The following is a 21,049-nucleotide window of genomic DNA, read 5'->3' as shown; positions in this document are numbered from 1 at the left end:
CTCCCAGCCTGCAGCACCTCAGTCATAGCCCAGCAAATTACTGACCCTCCCAGCCTGCAGCACGTCCAGCCCAGCAAGTTACTGACCCTCCCAGCCTGCAGCACCTCCAGCTCAGCCCAGCAAGTTACTGACCCTCCCAGCCTGCAGCACCTGCAGCTCAGCAAGTTACTGACCCTCCCAGCCTGCAGCACCTCCAGCTCAGCCCAGCAAGTTACTGACCCTCCCAGCCTGCAGCACCTCAGTCATAGCCCAGCAAGTTACTGACCCTCCCAGCCTGCAGCACCTGCAGCTCAGCCCAGCAAGTTACTGACCCTCCCAGCCTGCAGCACCTCAGTCATAGCTCAGCAAGTTACTGACCCTCCCAGCCTGCAGCACCTGCAGCTCAGCAAGTTACTGACCCTCCCAGCCTGCAGCACCTCCAGCTCAGCCCAGCAAGTTACTGACCCTCCCAGCCTGCAGCACCTCAGTCATAGCTCAGCAAGTTACTGACCCTCCCAGCCTGCAGCACCTGCAGCTCAGCAAGTTACTGACCCTCCCAGCCTGCAGCACCTCCAGCTCAGCCCAGCAAGTTACTGACCCTCCCAGCCTGCAGCACCTCAGTCATAGCTCAGCAAGTTACTGACCCTCCCAGCCTGCAGCACCTCCAGCTCTGCCCAGCAAGTTACTGACCCTCCCAGCCTGCAGCACCTGCAGCTCAGCCCAGCAAGTTACTGACCCTCCCAGCCTGCAGCACCTCCAGCCCAGCCCAGCAAGTTACTGACCCTCCCAGCCTGCAGCACCTCCACCTCCAGCCCAGCAAGTTACTGACCCTCCCAGCCTGCAGCACCTCCAGCTCACTCAACAAGTTACTGACCCTCCCAGCCTGTAGCACCTCCACCTCTGCCCAGCAAGTTACTGACCCTCCCAGCCTGCAGCACCTCCACCTCTGCCCAGCAAGTTACTGACCCTCCCAGCCTGCAGCACCTCCACCTCCAGCCCAGCAAGTTACTGACCCTCCCAGCCTGCAGCACCTCCACCTCCAGCCCAGCAAGTTACTGACCCTCCCAGCCTGCAGCACCTCCAGCTCAGCCCAGCAAGTTACTGACCCTCCCAGCCTGCAGCACCTGCAGCTCAGCCCAGCAAGTTACTGACCCTCCCAGCCTGCAGCACCTCCAGCTCAGCCCAGCAAGTTACTGACCCTCCCAGCCTGCAGCACCTCCAGCCCAGCAAGTTACTGACCCTCCCAGCCTGCAGCACCTCCAGCTCAGCCCAGCAAGTTACTGACCCTCCCAGCCTGCAGCACCTCCACCTCCAGCCCAGCAAGTTACTGACCCTCCCAGCCTCCAGCTCAGCAAGTTACTGACCCTCCCAGCCTGCAGCACCTCCACCTCCAGCCCAGCAAGTTACTGACCCTCCCAGCCTGCAGCACCTCCACCTCCAGCCCAGCAAGTTACTGACCCTCCCAGCCTGCAGCACCTCCAGCTCACTCAACAAGTTACTGACCCTCCCAGCCTGCAGCACCTCAGTCATAGTCCAGCTCTTCGTGTCAGGCCTCTGCCACAAGCACAGGTGCCACGCTTCCTGTGGCACCCGCCGCCACTGCCCTGACCCTGCCGTCTCTTCTGCCCTGCTAAACTGCCTGGGTGGTCCAGGCAGCGGCCGTCTTTGGCTCTAGCGGCCCCTACCGAAACTCGGCGGGGCCGACGGCCCGCGCAGGTGCCGCAGCTGGACGGGATGGGCAACGTGCACAGACCCGTTTCCCAAAACCACAAACGCTGGACACTGCCATACAAGATGTTTTGCACAGTTAACAAGGATATTAGTCAAAAGCAAACAGAGAGAACTGTGTGCAGACAAACTAGAGCAAGCCTGAGAGCGGGCGAGAGAACAGGAAGCCGCGCATCACTTCCTGAAGGGAACCCACAACGCCTGCGGTTGAGAACGCCACTTAAGTAAGGGAAGCAGTGAGAGAGAGAGAAGTTAAAACAAAAAAAAAAAAAGGAACTCTGACAAACATTTCACCTCAGCAGTTTCTCCACATTAACAACTTAAAAATCCCCCCAGCCTGATGGGTCCAGCGGCAGCGTCGTGCGCCGCCCACACAGAAGCCGTGGGTTTGGTTCCCCGGGCCCTGGGTTCCTGCTCCAGCTGGCCAGGACCGGCTCTGGAGGTAGCGCTCACGGTTCCCCCGAGACGGAGGGCATTGCAGTCGTTTACATAAGGGCTGCACCTGAAGCATGGGCCTGGGCTAGGCCAGGGCTGGAGCCGCAGCAGAGTGCGCGCTCCCCCTGTGTGGGAAGGGGAGTCCCTGCCAGCGTGACACCGCCCTGGCCGGATTCAGGGCCCACAAGGATGACCCCTAGCACGCGGCCCCGCCCCAGCTGAGGACTTTCGCTACCGTGACTCGGCCTGAGTAAATTAGGAAGGGATAAGGAACAAGAGGTAAAAATCCCCAGATAACTGTAAGTCTCACGACACCAGCTCCCAGCCCTGGCTCCGAATGAACTGGAAGCCCGAAAAATGTAGTCCAGCTCTGGTATTTCAGGGGGCGCGGCCCCTGCTGAGGGCTCTCACTGCAATGGACAGTAAGGGAGGCCCATGAGTCCTCCCCACCATCACCACCACCACCAGAGAGACCGCTTAGTAATTTAAGGAAAGGGGATGCGGAAGCGCCAGAACCAGGCAGGGAGGTGCTGCGACCGTTCTGCTGCTCGGCAAAAACCTAGGAAGCTTGTGTGAGAGGAGGACGACATTTTGCCCTCAGCACCCCCCCTTCCCCTCAGAAGCAGCCCCCACAAAAAAAACGTACGAGGAGGCGGCTCAGAAACGAGCCATGGGATGAGGGGGAAAGGGACCGACATCCAGAGAAATCTAAGGAGATCTCTCTTTACGGAGGGAGAGAGTGGTGGGCGCATGGCACGGCCTTCCCAGGGCAGGTGGTTGTGACGGGGACAGTGGTCGGAGCTCCAGAAAGCAATGGGACAAGCACAGAAGGATCTCCGAGGGACTCCCAGAGCCGGGCCGACTGCCTGGGCCGCGTGGCCTGCGGGATTATTTCGCTATCTTTGGCTGCTGTTCTGTGAAGGCTGTTTGCAGGCCCCTCCGTCTTCAAGGGATCAGCTGAAACCGTAATAAGTAACGTCCTCCTACCCCTCCCCCCACCTCGCGTTCTCTGGACCCTGTGCTCTGACACGGAGGCCCGGCCATGCTGCCATAAGGGGGGAGGCCGGGCATTTCTTCTACGTGGCTAAAAAAGAAGCGCCTGTTACTAGACAGGAAATAGCAGGAGGAAAGAGGTGCATTTTCTGAAGAAAAAAAAACACCACAGCAAAAGTGAAACAGACATTCAGTGACAGAAAGATTCATCCTGGACTTTGTGTCCGGCGGTGCGACTGCTCTGGGGTTAATCACTGAACGGGAGGAGTGGGCAGCTTTATTGCTGAACAGTTATAGTATCTGGGAGTAGTAATTTTATAGATCTCTCTCTATATATAAAGAAATAAAATGCGTGGTGCGTGGGCGCAGTTCAGAGGGCCAATGACGTGAGCTACGTGCGCACCTGCAACTCACGAGCTGTGGGAGAGGCGGCGCGGGTGAGGGCTCTGCACCCCAGCTTTCTCTCTTCCCTCCAGGAATGACTCCCCGCACTCTCCCCTCCCCAAAGACCAAACCTAGTACTGTCCTCTTCCTCCTAGGCCTGCCCCCCCCCCCACCCCTGAACCCAGCCCTCTTCTCACCCTACCACCTTCCCCATGAAGCTGCTGCCCTGGGCTTATCTGCCGGTGCTTCCTTAGGCCCCTAGGGGCCAATGTGGCTGCTGACTCTTTCAGCCCTCGTGGCCGACTGAGGTTGAGGCACCTCCCTCCAGCCTCAACCTCAGTTGGCCATGAGAGACAGAGAGAGAGAGAGAGAGACACAGACAGACAGACAGACAGAGCGAGAGAGAGAGAGAGAGAGAGAGAGAGAGAGCGAGAGACACACACAAAGACAGTGACAGAGAAAGGGAAGGGGAAAGGAGCACAGAGGGAGGCGGAGAGAAAGAAAGGAGAGGAAGTGAGGACATAGAAAGGAAGCCGAACACCCTCTCTTGCCTCAACAAACGGCTCCAGTAATGGCCACATCTGCAAAAAATCTGTCGCACGGCGTTACTAATCAGGAAAAGGCACAAGGGGGACACGCCAAGCGCCTTTCCTCCCCTCTGGTACCGAGCAGCGCCCACCCTGCCGTCCTGCCCCTCCCCCCAGTTAGGGTGCAGATGTAAGAGACCGGGGAATGCATGCGACCCTACTTTACAAATGAATCAATAAAGGGCCAACAAGCAACCGAAAGTAATAGTTATCAAAAAAAAAAATAATTCTGACGTCTTTGGCCATCCGAGTTCCACTTACCTATTTTCTGATTAAATATTTTCTGAAAGGTGAGCTCCCCTCTGTCCTCCAGGTACTTCTGCATGACACTGCGTATACTGGACAAAGAGAGAGAGAGAAGGAAGAGTGAGGCAATGCCCGTCCATCAGCACGCAGCAGTGAGGGGGGGCGGTGCACGTGTGGGGGTCGGGGGTCAGACATTCACGGGCGGAGAAGGAGGTTACCTTCCCTTCCCCGCCTCCCACTCACCACTACCTGTGCAATTCCTCATCTCGGGGGACGCTGCACAAAGTTTGGTAATTCTGCAGGGGAGACCGGCAGGAAAGATGCATTTCTAGCCCACTTTTCCAGAACCCTGCTCAAGGTTGCTCGCGGCGATATCAGAAGAAGTCATTAGGCCTAAGAGAGCTCACAACCAAAATGGCTGCCCGAGGTAAGAAGAGTATCGGGGGGGGGGGGGGGGGGGGGGGGGGAGGGGGCTTGAACCCTGCTTTCTCGGGCCACTCCTTCCCCTGAGAACTGGTCAAGCAACATGGGGGTCAGGTCGCCTCAAATTAGGAACCCGCCTCTGGCCCGCCGCCGAGGAACGACGCCTCGACTGTCGCAGGCCTGGATAGTGGAAGGAAAGGGCGGCGGGAGGGAAGGAGAGGGAGAGTGGAGGAAGGCGGGTCAGAGCAAAGAAAGGAAAAATAAAAAAAAAGTGCATTCAAAAGGAACAAAAATTGACAGGTAAAGCTTTTTTTTCTTCTCCCAATCCCTAAATATTTCGGGTTAATGACCAAGTTGTCTAAATACCCCTGGCCTATTTTAGTCTCTAGAAAAGCAATAAATGTGATTATTTCATCTTTTACTGAAGATCAGTTAAGAGACAAATATGGTTTTGCATGGCATGGAAGGGACCTAATGTGCAACCCAACTGCAGACCAATCTTCCCTACCAAATCTACACTTGTGGGATGGAAACTTCCACCTCATCAGCCGTCGAGAAACCTGATAAACAGCTGAACACCAAGAAAACGGGGGCCGCAGGCAACAATTTGATCCCTTTCAACCGAGACCTTCCTTCCCACAGGAAGAAAACCAAGAATTTATTATAAACAGATCGGACAATCTGGAGGGCCCTGTGAGGAGCCCCCGCAGAGTCCCCCGGTGCTTAAAGACGCCTCAGGAGCGCACGTTCCCTTCAAACACAGAGAAAAAAAAAGTTGGTTTTCCCTTCAAAATAACGTACAGAGTTTGGAAAAAGAACAATCCCTGTGCGTTCTTTCCCCCGTTCCCCCCAGGGAACGCCAACGCTGAGACCCCGGCACGATCACCTCGTTCATCCCCGGCAGGAGGCGGGTAATATTCAGCCGGGTAAAATGACCTTTGAAAAAACTGCCGTTCCCATTCTAAAATGAAAGAAAAAAGATGCAGTATAACGCCCGATGTCTTATGCGTTCCTGCTCCACGGGCTTACAGCCATCAGCACACTCGGACAAGACACTTACAAGACCTCAGAAATGGTTATATCGGCTTGATTTGGCCATTTCTGTAGTGGTGTCTGTGTGTCCTGACTAGCCCGTAAGCTCGTGGAGCAGGAACTGGCTCTTATGCCTTGCAACACGCTATAAATAGACAATGCTAGCAGTCACTATGTCACAGAATAAGATTAAGCTGGTTTGTCTTGATTTGCTTCTCAAAAGTCCCAAGTTGCTATTTAGGCTCTTTCAAACTGCCTGCTAATTTGTTACCGAGCACGGAGGTTCCTCTAACTGATCTGGAATTCCTTGGGTCCCCTTTTTCCGTTATGTGAACTCCAGCAATGTGTTTGCTCTTTTCTAGTTCTCTGTCACTTCCCAAGTTCTCCAAGCCCTTTCTAATGGCTCTGTAACAGCTTCTGGCAATTCTTTAAGCAGCTCGTCAGAGCTTGTCGATTTGAAAACTAGGGCTTAAAGTCAGGAGCTTGGCAGGGGATGCAGGAGATGTGATATATCTCTCAATTTCAACAAGGTGTCCGACTCGCTCGTTACGATAGCCCTATAAACAAAGAAAAGATGGTTTAAACCATACCACTGTCACATGGTTGCACAATCGGTAGGAAACATGAACTCAAACATCAGTTACTAATGGCTCGGGGTCAACCTGGGACAACAACAACAAGGCCTCCACTGGGATCCGGCCTAGTAACATAGTGAATGACGGCAGATGAAGACCAAAATGGTCCATCCAGTCTGCCCAGCAGGTTCTCTTTCAAAAAGAAACAAAATTAAATTATTATTTTAAGGGTAGTAGCAACTGCTGCTCCGTGCAGGCTACCCCCCTGCACAAATTTAAACTTTAGCTATAATAGAACAATTATTCTATTTGTTCATTTCCATTCTCTAGCCAGCAGGGACCCTCTGTGTTTGTCCCAGGCTCTTCTGGATTCCATTACTATTCTTGTCTTCACCACCTCTTCCAGGAGGACGTTCCATGCACCCACCACCCTCTCCATGAAGAAATATTTCCTGACGCTGTTCTTCAGTCTTCGCCCCTTGGAGTTCCATATTGTGACCCCTAGCTTTGCAGTTTCCTTTCCAGTGGAAAAGATTTGATTTTTTGTGCATCATTTCCTTTCAGGTATTTGAAGGTCTGTATTAGATCTCCCTGGTCTCTTCTCTGTTCCCAGGTATACATACTAAGACCCTTCAGCCTCATCTCACTTGGCTTTCTGTACAGAATGCACGACATTGTGGTCACCTTTCTCTGGACCGTTTCCATCCTGACCTTATCCTTTTTGAGATGAGGTCTCCAGAACTGAACGCAGTATTCCAGGTGAGGCCTCAGCAAGGATCTGTAGAGTGGCACCTTCACCTCCTTTGTCCTGCTGATTTTGCCTCTTTCAAAGCAGCCCAGCTGCCCTGTGACCTTCGCCACCGCCTTGTCACATTGCTTCGCCACCGCGAGATCATCAGACACAATGGCCCCGAGGTCTGTCTCCCAGCTCATGCACTTCAGTCTAACACTGTTCAATATTTCTATTAATGATTTACTTTAGATCTGAACAGTTACATTTCTGTTGGTGATATCCAGCTGGTAGTTTCCTTAGATTCAACAGAAGAGAGAGGGTTGACCCAAGTGTACTTAAAGATTCAGAACATAGTAAACTGCATTAAGCATGAAGAGACGAGTTATTCTGAATTTCCAGAAAGCAGACGTTCTGAGGTTTGGTAGACCCAATACAGAATTTTTTTCATTTACGGAGGACAACTTGGGTATAATAGAGATGACCTCTGGGGCAAGATCTTTAGGTATTGTTAGACTCGGATTTGCGATTAGAGACCCAAATCTCTCATGTAGTCCAAATTTCTTTTACTAAACTACGGATGGTTGGGAAACTGTCCACTCTTGGAACAGAAGTTGTTTAGAACAGTTCATGCAACTGTAATCTCTCATCGTGATTATTGCTAAAGCCTATAATCTGAGCCTCTCTCTGTGGCCGCTAGAACAATCTGTGGATGCTTAGAGCCTTACAGTTTTCTTTTTTGAACGATGAGAACTGAAGACCCTCTTTACTTGAAACAAAGCTTGGCGTGGTATATCCCTGCTTATTGTCTGCGGTATTACAAATACCTTCTTTTAAGGAGCTGGGCAGAGCTTGGCATAGGCCCCATGCTTTGGAATCATCTTCCTGATTTATAGATAGGAATGGTCTTTGTAACCTTTTAGAAAGCACATGAATACCTCTTATCTTCCCTGCTATTTAATTTGCTGGTGGCTCATACAGCTGGCTGTTCAAACATCTTTAAGGCAGGATTTATTAGGTTGAGTGTATAGGTTGTATGTTTTTATTATAAAAACCTTTGTTACATAAATGTTGTCCACCACTTTGAACAACCTTCTCAAGGACAGAGAGGCAGTCTATAAATGTGTTAAAGAAAGAAGAAATATATTAATGATGGAATAGAGTGATGCTGATAAAAACTGCAGATAAAACTAAGTAATCTGGACAGAAGGATCTTGACATTTTGGAGAAATGGGTGAGCAATTAACAGAATGAAATACAACACAGATGAACAGAAGAGATTGTGCTCAGGAAGGACAAAACCAAATGTCTAAATATAAAATGGAGAGTTACTGGGTAGAGGCAGTTGTACTGTGGAGAAATACTGAATCTGAGGGCTATAGTAGACTGCAAACAAAATCGGATATAAATCTAGCCAGCACTGTCCTGGGGAGCATTACCCGCAAAATACGTGAGGTCATTCTCCCACTGTTAAAGCCATTGCTGGAGTAGATTTCCATTTCTGGGCCCAAAACATCAAGAGGAATGTGAAAGCCCAGAGGAAAGAAGAGAATCAACCATTTTATTTCTGTTCTCCAAAGCTTCCGGAACGACTAAGGAGGAAACCATCGCCAGCTGAAGAACCATCTCTAAATCAAAAAGGCAATAGCCGTCTCATGCTAAAATCAAAATTCAGAGCCATTTTAGTGCAGGCGCCATTTCCCCACCAGCAAAAAGGAGAAAAGTTGCACTCTTCAGTGCAGAACTACTCTGGAATCAAGATAGGCCCGATTGGCACAGACAAGATCATGCATAGGACAGCTCATTCACTCTAATGCAGAGATTTCAGCAGCACCATTAACAAGTAAACATATGTGGTTGGTGCAGTTAGTGTAGCTGGGTTCAAAAAAGGTTTGGATTAAGTTCTTGGAGGAGAAGTCCATTAACGGCTATTAATTAAATTTACTTAGGAAATAGCCACTGCTATTAATTGCATCAGTAGCATGGGATCTTCTTAGTGTTTGGGTAATTGCCAGGTTCTTGTGGCCTGGTTTGGCCTCTGTTGGAAACAGGATGCTGGGCTTGATGGACCCTTGGTCTGACTCAGCATGGCAATTTCTTATGTTCTTATTGAACCTTTGCTCATGCCAACGTAACTTTGGAACTGAGAAGACAAAAAAAAACCAAAACATGCATTCTGAATCTATTCCAAATCTAGTTCCAAAGTTGGATAGTTCTTTTTCTGGAATTTCACCCTTATCAAACAAGAACATTATGGCTTCAAATTCTGGAACTCAATCTACTATATCAACCCAGACCAGAATTCATGCATATTGAATTACTGGTTAAGTCTCAGAAGAACCTCTTACAGTGTTTGGCTCACAGGAATAATCACATCATATACGTCTATCACCATTTGGACACTGAGTCCAAAACACATTTAGTTCCCCTCCCGGAAAAGATGCCATATTATCAGATACCATGGCAAAGAAGTTTTTCCAGTCGGCTATGTTAGCATCTAAGACAGTTACTCATCAACTATATATGGCACAGTATATGTATACCCGTTGCAAAGCTGCAAAACATGACCCAGTAGCTTCCTTCAGACTCCATTAATCATTTTGCTCTTAAACTTCAGTAGGTGAAAAAATGTGGAACACATCTAATTAGGTCATTTATGATACTCATATATATCTTCCAGGACATCTGCAATAGGCATTGAAGCCAGAAGGCTAGCACGACTGCAGATTTCAGGTTTTCATGAATACTCCATGTAGAGGGGATAATCTTTGTGAAGAAAAAATAAATGCTGGATCTCATTGAAGATTACCACTTTCCTCATGTTGTCACTAGCACAAACTGAGCAACCATCTACAAGTAGGAAGAGTCAACCCCAACATACAGGAGATATACTATGCAAGAAGGTACAAAACCTACTCTTAAGAGGTCTAACCAGCAACAGCAGAGCGAAACCATGTGCTAGGAAACTGATAATCTAAACACAGATTTGACTACAGTATCAAGAAAGCTTTTGGATTAAGCTTCAACACTTTAGCTCACTATGGTCTGCAACAACAGGAGGATGCAGATGCTCCTTCCCCCAGAGAAAACGCACCACATCCAGATGTACAAATAGGGAAACTCCATGCGCCTTGCTTCGAAAGCAGCCTAAAGCTGCAACCTGTACTTTGAGGGATACCAAAGTCAGAAGCTGTTATTTTAAACTAACAATGCATTGTAATGGTAAAACCAAACCGCCTAAATGTTCCTAACAATCAAGCTTAACATACACACTTAGTTTATAAATATGAATTGTTACCGTACAATGATGGCACTTAACCAAGTTGTAATCTATACCACCCATAGGTTTATTGTTGTGCCCTTATGTAAACCGTTGTGATGGTTGGCCACAGTTCCTCCTTACGGAAAAGATGGACCACCTTTGGATCATCCTCTTCTGTCACTGGTATTTAGCCAAACCCCTCATCTGAATCCATACCGCCCCAAGAAGGGCCTGCACCAGGGGCGGTATCAGCCGGTCTCAGGAGTCCCCCCTCTGCAGCGTTCGATAGGTCGCCATACCTAGGACTCTCCAAGCCTTACAAGAACTGTTTTCTCGCGACACCCTGGATCCAGACTCATCATCCAAGAGACTCCTTCAGCCAAGGATTCTGCTGCCCTGCAGCTTTCCTGGCCAGGCACGCTTTGTGCATCAGTAAGGGAGAAATTACTTACCTGATAATTTCAATTTCCTTAGTGTAGACAGATGGACGTAGGACCAGCATCTCTCCATCTCCTACAAGATGTGGACACTATCCCACAAACTAGCACAGTGTTAAGAAATTACAGCAAAGATGACAAAATTTACCTGGAAGAAGATCGAGCCCCGTGCTAGTGTCCACATCTGCTAGGAGACGGAGAGATACTGGTCCTGAGTCCATCTGGCTACACGCTAGGAAATACAAAGTATGACGAGAAGGCAGAAGACTCGGCAGAAATCCTCCCCCGACTTTGCTCCCTGCCTTCTCTCGGGATTCTGCATGGCTGTGGACAAAGGCGATGGGAAATCTTCCTCTCACCCCCACACCTCCTGCAGCAGGCACGAAGGAGGACAACATTCCCTAACGGGAAGTCTGCCGCGGCCTCCGCAGATGCCTCAGCAGCTCGTTCAGGCCCCCGGTGCTTGATGGACACTGCCTTCACCTGTCCAAAACTGCCCTCTCCACCCGAGAAGCAATGGGAACAAAAGCCAGTTTGGGAGAGCTGTGTGCATTGCTGCACGAAAAGCCCTTGCTGCCGTGGGCCATGTCCCAGCCTTGCCTGACTCCATGTCTATCGCAAGCTGCTGGCAGAAAATAATCAGCACAGAACTGGGAACCCTGCCGCTACAAAGCTGGCACCTGCGCAACCCTGCTTGCTTGATCCTCTTCCCCTAAGAATGTTTTGTGTTTTTTAAACAAAACTTTAAGAGGAAAACAAAAAAAAAAAAAAAAAAGACACAGCTACTTCCCTGGTAGCCAGAAGAGAATGGCTAAAGAATTGCAGCAGGTTCTACAAGTCCTCCTGGGAGAGAGAGAACTGGCATCACCAACTGTTCTCACCCCCCACCCCCCAGCGGCGAAAGGACTGAGCTACTCAAGGGTTGCCAACCCCTTGCTCGTCCACCTCAGAACGAGGGATGGCCTCACCAGGACCTAGCAACCACCTGGGAGGAAATCTTCTTTGTAGTTTAATTTTATTTTTGCTAAACAAAATTTTCCAGACTCCAGGTGTTGCACCTCTACCATCTGCTGGAGACAGAGAAATACTGAGGGACTGCAGGTGGCACACGGGGTTATGTACAGTGTCAGTGAAACTTTCTCTGTCTCCATCTGCTGGAGGGGAGGCAAAACCCAGGGTCTGGACTGATCTGGGTATGAACAGGAAACTAATTTTTCCACTCTTACTTTTATAGTTTTCTCCTTTGAAAACCAGACTTGTTTTCCTCTTTTTGTCTTACTTACATTTACTTTCTTAAAGATTTGTAGTTCCTTTTAGTTTATTTAATTTAGCGTTTTTCTATACTGGCATTCGAGATAAAAATCACATCATGCTGGTTTACATTTAACAAGGGGTATAAAATGAGCAAAAACTAAAAAAAAAACTGTAACAAGTGAACAGAAAATCTGCAGTTACTATAGAACAAGGATGATCCAAACTGGGTGAGGAAAGAAAGTCTAAAGGAAATTAACAGAAAGCAATTATTTACAATGTTGTAAGTTTAGCCCTCTGTTATTTATTTAAAATTTTTAATTCCACTTATATCAGTTCCAACCATCCTAAGCAGATTAGAGAAACACATCAACATTTATTTATAAACCATATAAGAAGAATATCACAACAAATAAAAATGTAGCTACACAAGGCTTAAATAAAACAAAGATCACAGGACCTGCCTTTAACCAAAAGCCTGCTGAAATAAGTAGGTCTTCAGTTTCTTTCAAAATGCATTATACTACATAGTCTCACACAGCTCAACCAGTAACGTGTTCCGTAGCACAGGCCCAACCACCGAGAACGCCCACCTCCGTGTCCCCTGGAGGCAGGCTTCCTTAACCGAGGCAACATCAGCAATCATTTGTCTGCTGAATGCAACAAATGACCATCCTTTAAAACTTTAAAAACTAAGGTAATAAGTTTAATATTAAATAATTTGAGCCTTTGGCAACCAATACAGCTGACACAGAATTAATGAAACATGATCTTATGAGCACAAGCAACAATGTGTTGGGCGGCTGCAATCCGCAGTAACTACATAACCTCTATTTGGCATTTAGGAAGTCCCTCGTACGGCGCATTACAATAATCAAGTGACGTTACAACAAAGGCCAAAGTGCGAAGGTCTTCCCGGTATAACATAGATTTTAAATACTTCACTAATCGCAACCTGTAGAATGCAGGATTTCAGAACCGCCCTAAACTGGAGCTCCAGGGTAAGGCAGGAGCCCAGTAAAATCCACAAATCATGCACTTCTTCAGGAAAAGAAATAAGCAGACTATCAACCGCAAATCTAGAAGGTGCAATATAGGGGCGGACCCACTCCTCAACAGAGCCTCTGTTTTAGACAAAATTTTAAAAATAATTTATTCCATTTCTTTCACTACACATGGATGCTCCCACCCTGCCAGTATCTTCTTGAGGTAATCACCCACTTTAACAAAGTCACGACCCTGATCTTTGTGTGATCCTTCTCTGCCTTGACTCTTATATTAAACCAAACTGTCTGGCGATTATTAGAGTTCAGGTAGCAACTTACATGGATATTAGAAACATTTTCCCCTTTCATTGGTACCAAGTCAAACACTGCCTTCTCCCCTCATGGGTTCCATTAACTTTTGTCTATGTTCTTAGAAGGAAATCCACAATCTCGCTACTTACCTAGTATCACAATAAATGACGTCAGATAAAGACCAAACTGGTCCATCAAGGAATGCCCTAGCTATATCCAGTAGATTAAAATCTCCCACCAGCTACACCTTCTCTTTCACTAGTCTTACCGTCGTCATTGATTAAAGCTCTAGCCAGCAATTCTGGTGTAGAGTTATATTATATTCCACACAATCAACTAGTGCCATTCTCCCTTTCTAAGAAGACCTACAGTGCCTTCTCTTCTTTCCATACCCCCCTGCATTCTAGTAGTTGTAATATTAGCATTTATATGAAGTTCTACTCCTACACCTTTGCTGTCTTCCCTACCCTTTCTGGACAGATGACCATCCTCCTGTCATGGGACTCACCGAATTATCAAAAAAATGAAGTGGAAGGGCAAGATAAAAGAAGTTCAGTTGTCCATTATTTTAATTTTGCAATATCAGTTGAAAATCTCAGATGTATCATCAGATCTCCACATATATAGCGATCACACAGTCCCCTGATACAGACAGGTCAAATTTCCATATCGGGAGACCATGTAATCGCTATATATTTTTGGATATATAATGATACATCTGAGATTTTCAACTGATACTTGGATACAGAGAAATAAAAGGTCAAACAATTGTAGGTGAAGCCTTTCTATTGGACTAATACATTTGGGACTAGCTTTGAAAGCTATACTTTCTCCATAAGAACATAAATGCCAAGTTGGGTCATCGAGCCCAGCAGAATGCCTCCAAATTTGCCATTCCAGGTCCAATTACCTACCAGATCCCAAATATTTAATCTATTTCTTGTATCTCACTCCCAGCGATAAGCGCTGGCTTTCCTAAGTCTACCTTCCTTCAGGCACTGGTCCAATCCTCTTTCAAACCCCACTATGTTAATGGCCTTGACCACATCCTCTGGCTACAGATTCCATAGCTTGATTGTGTATCGAGTAAAAAGACACTTCCTATAATTTGTTTTAAATCTGCCAGTTGCTTGTTTCATGGAGTGTCCCCTAGTTCGAGTGTTGTTTGAAAGCATACATAACCATTCCTTATTTCCCTGTTCCATCCCACTCATGATTTTATAAATTTCAATCAGATCGCTTCTCATTATGTCTTCTCTAAGCTAGAGAGTCCTAATCTGTTTAGCTTTACTCCTTAAGGGAGCTTTCCCATCCTCTCTTTCATTTTTGTCGCCCTTCTCTGTAACTTTTGTCTTTTTTGAGATAGGGCGACCAGAACTACACACAAAACTCAAGATGCACCATGGATCTATACTAAAGCATTATGATATTCTCCGTTTTTTTCTCTATCCCTTTCTAAATAGTTCATAACATTCTATTTGCCTATTTGACTGCTGCTGCACACCGAGCCAAAGATTTCAAGGGATTGTCCACAATGACTCAGAGATCTTTTTCCTGGGTGGTGACTGCTCACTTGGAACCCAGCATCGTATACTTGTAGTTGGGATCATTTTTCCCTAAGTGCATTACTTGCACTTTTCCACATTAAATTGCTACTGCCATTTATATGCCAAGTCTTCCTGGTCTCACAAGGGCCTTCTAGAATTCCTCACAATCCACTGCTATTTTAACAACTCAAAACAATTTTGTGTCATCTGCAAATCTGGTCACCTCGCTCGTTCTCTTTTCCAGATAATTTATGAATATGCTAAACAGCATAAGTCCCAATACAGACAGACCCCTAAGGCACTCCACTAAAGACCATATTCCATTTGGAAAATTGAGCATTTAGTCAGACAAGAACGGTTAATGAATTCAAGAGGCCATGGGACAAACTCTGCGGATCCCTAAAGGCTTAAAGAAAGGGATGGTGTAACATGTCTGCATGGGGGTAACCTGCATGGAACGGCAGTTCCTACCATTGGCAAATTGCTGGGCAGACCAGATGGATCATTTAGTCTTTATCTGCCATCCTACTGTTTCCAATCTTTTATCCACTTACCAATCCACAATAGGACACGGCCCCTTATAATTAACAAAGATATAATTTACATACAATGAAATGAAATAAAATACCATATTAAAGATTACAATATTAAGGAAATAAGTCCAAAAAGAACCATAAATGTCTTATTCGACCAACCTACATTAGTAGTGACAGGGAGGAGCATTAAAAAATAAATAAAACCAATCATCATCATCACAAGAAATCAAGATTGAAAAAAGTCAGCCCAAAACCTTATTTAAGCTAGACATCCTGCTTAACATTGCTAAGAACAGAAGCTCCCAAAGTCTTATCCCTTAAGAAGCCGTCTAAATATGATGGATCAAGGATTTTTTGGCCACAAAAGGAAAAATCTTTACATTGACAATATTTATAAAAAAAACCCTGCTCCTTAGCTTCTTTTAAAGAAAAAAAAGAGACACTAAAAAGTAGCACTTGTGGGAATATTGTCGATAGTCTTCTAGAAAAGTAGATACCCCTAGACTTTCCAAAACATTTAACTCTTCCCCCCCCCCCCCAATCCCTTGCTGTAAACAATTTCTTTTTTGGGAGATAAGATAAACTTGGATCTTTACCTCATCAAAAGAAAGGATCTCTCATATATATTTTTTAAATAATTCCCCCGGTGAAAGTAACCTGGAAATGGGAAAGTTTAAAAAATGCAAATTACAAGATCTCAAGTCATTTTCCAATTTTTCAAGCTGATTATGAACAAAAATATTGTCCTTAATAATATGTACAAGACAACTGAAATGTAGATAACCGCGAGATCCTATCGTCTTGCTCTTCAATTTTTGATCTCACTTCAGTTGAAAAGAAAAAGAAATGCAACTGGGATACAGATAAAGACAAATTTTTCTCAATTTTAGCAACCAATCTCCAAACATCCCATAGACTGAGGAACCAGCTAATATTTCTTTAGCTCGTCAATTTCTCCACTCAAAGGGGGGATTATCGTAAGCAGAGGTACTCAAACTAATCTTTGGAGCCTCCAAACTTGAAGGGGTTATCTTCAAATGGTTGTCCAGAATCAAAGTCTCTACGGCCTGTTGGTGATGTATAGAGGCCGCTGCTAAAGCGTAAGTATTACCAACTGCTGCAGGGCAGGCTAATTGTGCCCAGGACTTAAAGCTATTCCCAACAGTGAACTACCATCATTACGAGCCCTAATGGCAACTTATTGGACATGGCCATCCATGGGCCCACGAAGGGAGAGGGAAGGAACAGGAGAAGTTATCAAAGCTTTGGTTTTCCTTTTCCGCCCCATTCCAGCACCTAAGGGCGCACCCCTTTGGTGCGAGGCGTCGGAAGCGCACCAGCAGAGCCCTGGGCTAAAATAGATTTAAATCAAGTGCAGGAAGATGACTTCAGCGAATCCCAACTGGAGTGGGGGAACCAGTCTGTCTCACTCAGTCCATCGCCACACCTGATGGAAACTCAGTGGCCGGCAGTCTCCACTCCTTCCTCGCTCCTTCTTAGGGATGGTCCGTTCTTCCTGCCGACTAGCTCTTATGAGGGACTTTATCAAATGCTTTCTGAAAATCCAAATACACTATATCAACTGGCTTGCTTACTTGTTTACACCCTCAAAAAAAACCTAGTAAATTGGTAAAACAAGGTTTCCCTTTCTTTGCAAGAACCAAGATGAATCTCCCCCATTAAACCAGGTCTATGTATGTAGTCAGTAATTTTGTTTTTTAGAATAGCTTATATATCATTTCCCCCAGCACAGACATCGGGCTCACCAGTCTATATTTTCCAGGATCGCCCCCGGAGCGCTGTTTAAAAATTGATATCACATTGGCCACCCTCCGGTCTTCAGGTACCACGGCTGTTTTACATGATAGGCGGCAAATCACGAGAATCAGGTCTGCAACGTCATCTTTCAGTTCCTTCAGCATTCTGGGGCGGGTATCATCCAGTCCTGGTGATTTGTTATTCTTTTGTCTGTCAATCGGAGTTCTCACATCCTCCAGTTTCACAGTGATTTTGTCTAGTCGCTCAGAGTCAATATCATCAATGTTTCCAGTGTGGCTACGACCCCCGACATCATTCTCAGTAAAGACAGCAGGAAAGAATTCATTCAGTTTTTCAATTTCCTTGCCCTGCCTGAGCATCCTTTTTACCCCTCAGTCATCTAAGCCTCCCAATTGACTCCCTCACGGGTTTTTTGATTTGAACGTACTCAAAAATTTGTATTACTTGCTTTAACCTCTATGGCAAGCTTCTTTTCAAATTCTCTCTCAGCCTGCTTAATTACTTTTTTATTTCACTTGCCAGTGTTTATAACCTTTCCTATTTTCCTCATTTAGATCTGCTTTCCATTTTCTGAAAGATCGCTTTTGGCCTTAATTGCCTCTTTGACCTCACTATTAAACCAGTCGTTTGGTTTTCCTTCTTCCTTTTTGAATGCTTGGAATACATTTTGTCTGGGCCTCAAAGATGGGAACTTTAAACAAGTTTTTAAACCTTGCAAATTGCTCCTTTTAATTTTGTCATTTTATCGTAGTCTTCTTTTATAGTTAAATGCTCCTACAGTAGTTTTCCTTAGTACTCGCTCTCCAGTGATTATACCAAATTTAATTAGATTATAATCCCTGTTGCCAAGTGGATCCACCACCTTTATCTCTTACACCAGATCCTGCATTCCACTGAGAACTAGATCTAATGTGGGTCCCTCTCTGGTTTGTTCCATGACCAACTGCTGCATGAAGCAGTCATTGATGGCAGCCAGAAACTTATCTCCCTTGCATGTCCTGATGTGACATTTACCCAATCGATATACAGGTAACTGAAGGTAGGTGGTAGTATATCCCAACTAATATACTATTCCCTTTCATCCTTGGAATTTCGATCTATAAGGATTCCAGAATGCAGTTTGTTTCCTGCAATACTTTTATCCTGCTCGACTATGCCATCCTTAACATATACCACCACCCTTCCACCCACTTTAACTGCACTATCATTACCCGGTATCACAGTGTCCAACTGGTTATCCCCCTTCCACCAAGTCTCAGAGATGACTATTTTGTCTATATCTTCTTTTAGAGTCATATATTCTTACTCTCCAGTCTTATTTTTCAGACTTCTGGAATTCACATACATTTTACAGAAGTTTTATTTTATTTCTATTTTTACATGAACCCATTACCTGCTTATCAAAAGATGATACAAGCAGTTTGGAGTCATTTTTATCTGCATGCTCTATATTTAAATATATCTGGGCTTTTTTCAGCTTGTATAACCACCTCTCTATTTATTATTATTTAACACTTATATACCTAAGTTCGTATGGAACATCACATCGGTTTATATGAAATGGTAAAAAAGGAAGAGGAGGAAAGAGCTGTTTAAATTAATGAGGCGAAAAGAAAAAGGATAGAGGAGGGCAGAGAGGGTGAAGTTAAAGGAATTTGTAACTGGTATAAGAAGAACGTAGAGTTAACTCAAAAGGGGGGATCTGTACAGTGGAGGGGTCGTAAGCTGGCTAAGGAGGAGTAGCGGGGAGTTAGGAGAAGGCCTGTTTAAAGAGCCAGGTCTTTAATTTTTTTTTTTGAAGGTCTGGGTGCAAGGCTCAAGTCGTAAATCAGGGGGCATAGAGTTCCAATGATAGGGGCCGGCAATGGATAACGCACGGTTTTTGGTGGATTTGAGGTGTGAGTGTTTGGCGGGGGGAATGAATAGTGTGCCGGTGTGTCTGGAAGTATAAGGCGGTGCTTAGCCACTGCATGTTTGGGTTGTGGATTAAGGTGAGAGTTTTGTATAGAATCCTAGAAGAGATGGGGAGCCAGGGTAGGTCTTTAAGGATGGGAGTGATGTGATCGCACTTTTGAGAATTAGTGAGAATACGGGCAGTGGAGTTTTGGAGCTTTTGCAGAGGTTTGAGAGAGGCAGCAGGAAGGCCAAGGAGAAGAGCGTTGCAGTAATCTATTTTGGAGATAGTCTAACTTACTTGAAGGTCGATGCAATAATTTGAGTGTTAAAACTGTACGCTGGTTTTCAGAGTTAAAAAAAAACCAAAAAAACTTTTAACTCCCGATGCAGGAAGCTAATGCTATGCAAATGCATCAGGAGTTAAAAGAAAAAAAATGTGTTAAGTGTAAAATGTTCTTCTGACACAGGCCAAATACAGATTTTTAACTCAAGAAGGGGAGGACGACATCCCTAACAGGCCAACGCAGTCCCATTAGCCGCTGCCACTTACCCAGATAAGTAAAAATGTATCCATGTAGATGGTGGATGCAAGCCCAATTTTTTAAGAGGGTTTTAAGTGCCAGCGCAGTCGTGTTGGATACTTACCTCCAGCTCTGACCCAGGGGTTACGTTTCCAGTGCTATGAAAGACCACATCTGGCCAGCACATCTCTGCATTGGGGAATACTGCTTAATGCCCTCATTTGCATGGGATTTCCATGTGAGGGTGCTAAGAAGTACTCCCATTTTAGAATGAGCGTAAAACTCCTTGCTGTATCGGCAATAATTTAAGCTGACAAAATGTGTTTTCTACTGCTGGTAAAAAAAAAAAAAAAAACAACACCTCTGCGTTCCTCCAGGAACTTGCGCAAACCTATTTTAAACTCTGCACTGCTAGTCGCCTTGACCACTTCCAAGGGAAGTGGCCGAAACGGTGGCTGCAGTGTCAAAAAAAAATTCATAAATGAAACAGAGGAGGTATTTTTTCGTGTGCCTCCACATTTCACCGCTGCTCGATGGAAGTCTGCATGCTCTGAGCTTTAGCTTTTGCATGCATTTGTGCAAATACTGCACCATGCACAGCTACTGAGCTGCAATGAGGGTACTCGGCATGGATTCCTGGAAGACCTTTTCCCCCCAAACACATCCAGAGCTTTTGGATCCTTCCCAGGAGACGTTTTGGAGCGTTCAAGGGTTTCCTTAGCATATTTAAATATAGACTCTAAAATCGTCCAAATGCTGGACGCTCTTGAAGAGGGTTACGCACCAGGGTGGGACTTTCGGCGGCCCCACTAGGTAGAAAAGTTTCTTCCATCTTGGACAGGAGAGGTTCCAATCGCTCTTTCTGGTCTTTATGGCTGAAAGAGGCAAAGAAATTCTTCACTAGCTCCAATAATTGGGCTCTCACTGGTGAGGGAACTTCTTCACCGGAGTTGGAGGAGCAACATCTGTTTCAGAGACTAAGATTGGCTCCTCCTCGCTGAGGGCCGTTAGTAAAGCCAAGGAGTAACTCGACAGCATGGCAGCTGCATCTACTGTGGCAGTGGCTGGCTCCAGGGTGTTTTGCACTGGCTGCATTAACAAGTTCCATCGAATGGCGCCTTGGTTCACGGCAGCATCTCTTTCCATGGCATAGTACCAGCAGCAGGACTCTTGGGCTTATTGCGCAGAGTTGCTTCACTCCAACATCAGAATGTGAGCTCCATGCTAATGACATGGAAGGCACCCTAATCAATCTCATATCCAGGCAAAATAATGGTTCCACGGCTTGGGGGATCTTCTATGCCATGAAAGATGATGGAATTTGCGAGAATAAAGCCCTAGCCCATCTCTACATTGAGGAGCGGCCTGCTCCAGTGGAGCCATGCACCGATGGCACCAATGTTTTTCTTT

General features: G+C 46.0%; 1 protein-coding gene across 3 annotated transcripts in view; it reads right to left on the bottom strand.

Annotated features, from left to right (window-relative positions):
- The window catches only part of GRK2 (G protein-coupled receptor kinase 2), a 115,796-nt gene that overhangs the window by 72,880 nt on the left and 21,867 nt on the right, over positions 1-21,049 (bottom strand). For 2 of the 3 annotated variants that reach the window (XM_029575926.1, XM_029575924.1), the window contains exon 2: positions 4,368-4,444. In XM_029575926.1, the coding sequence (XP_029431786.1) occupies positions 4,368-4,444 (77 nt within the window). Of the gene's footprint in view, positions 1-4,367; positions 4,445-4,601; positions 9,044-21,049 lie in introns of those variants that run through there. The other variant, XM_029575925.1, reaches the window with a different exon arrangement.

Source organism: Rhinatrema bivittatum, chromosome 13 (genome assembly GCF_901001135.1).
Source record: "Rhinatrema bivittatum chromosome 13, aRhiBiv1.1, whole genome shotgun sequence".
NCBI lineage: Eukaryota > Metazoa > Chordata > Amphibia > Gymnophiona > Rhinatrematidae > Rhinatrema > Rhinatrema bivittatum.
The sequence above is the reverse complement of the archived record's forward strand: the minus strand, read 5'-3'. Positions and strand labels throughout refer to the sequence as shown.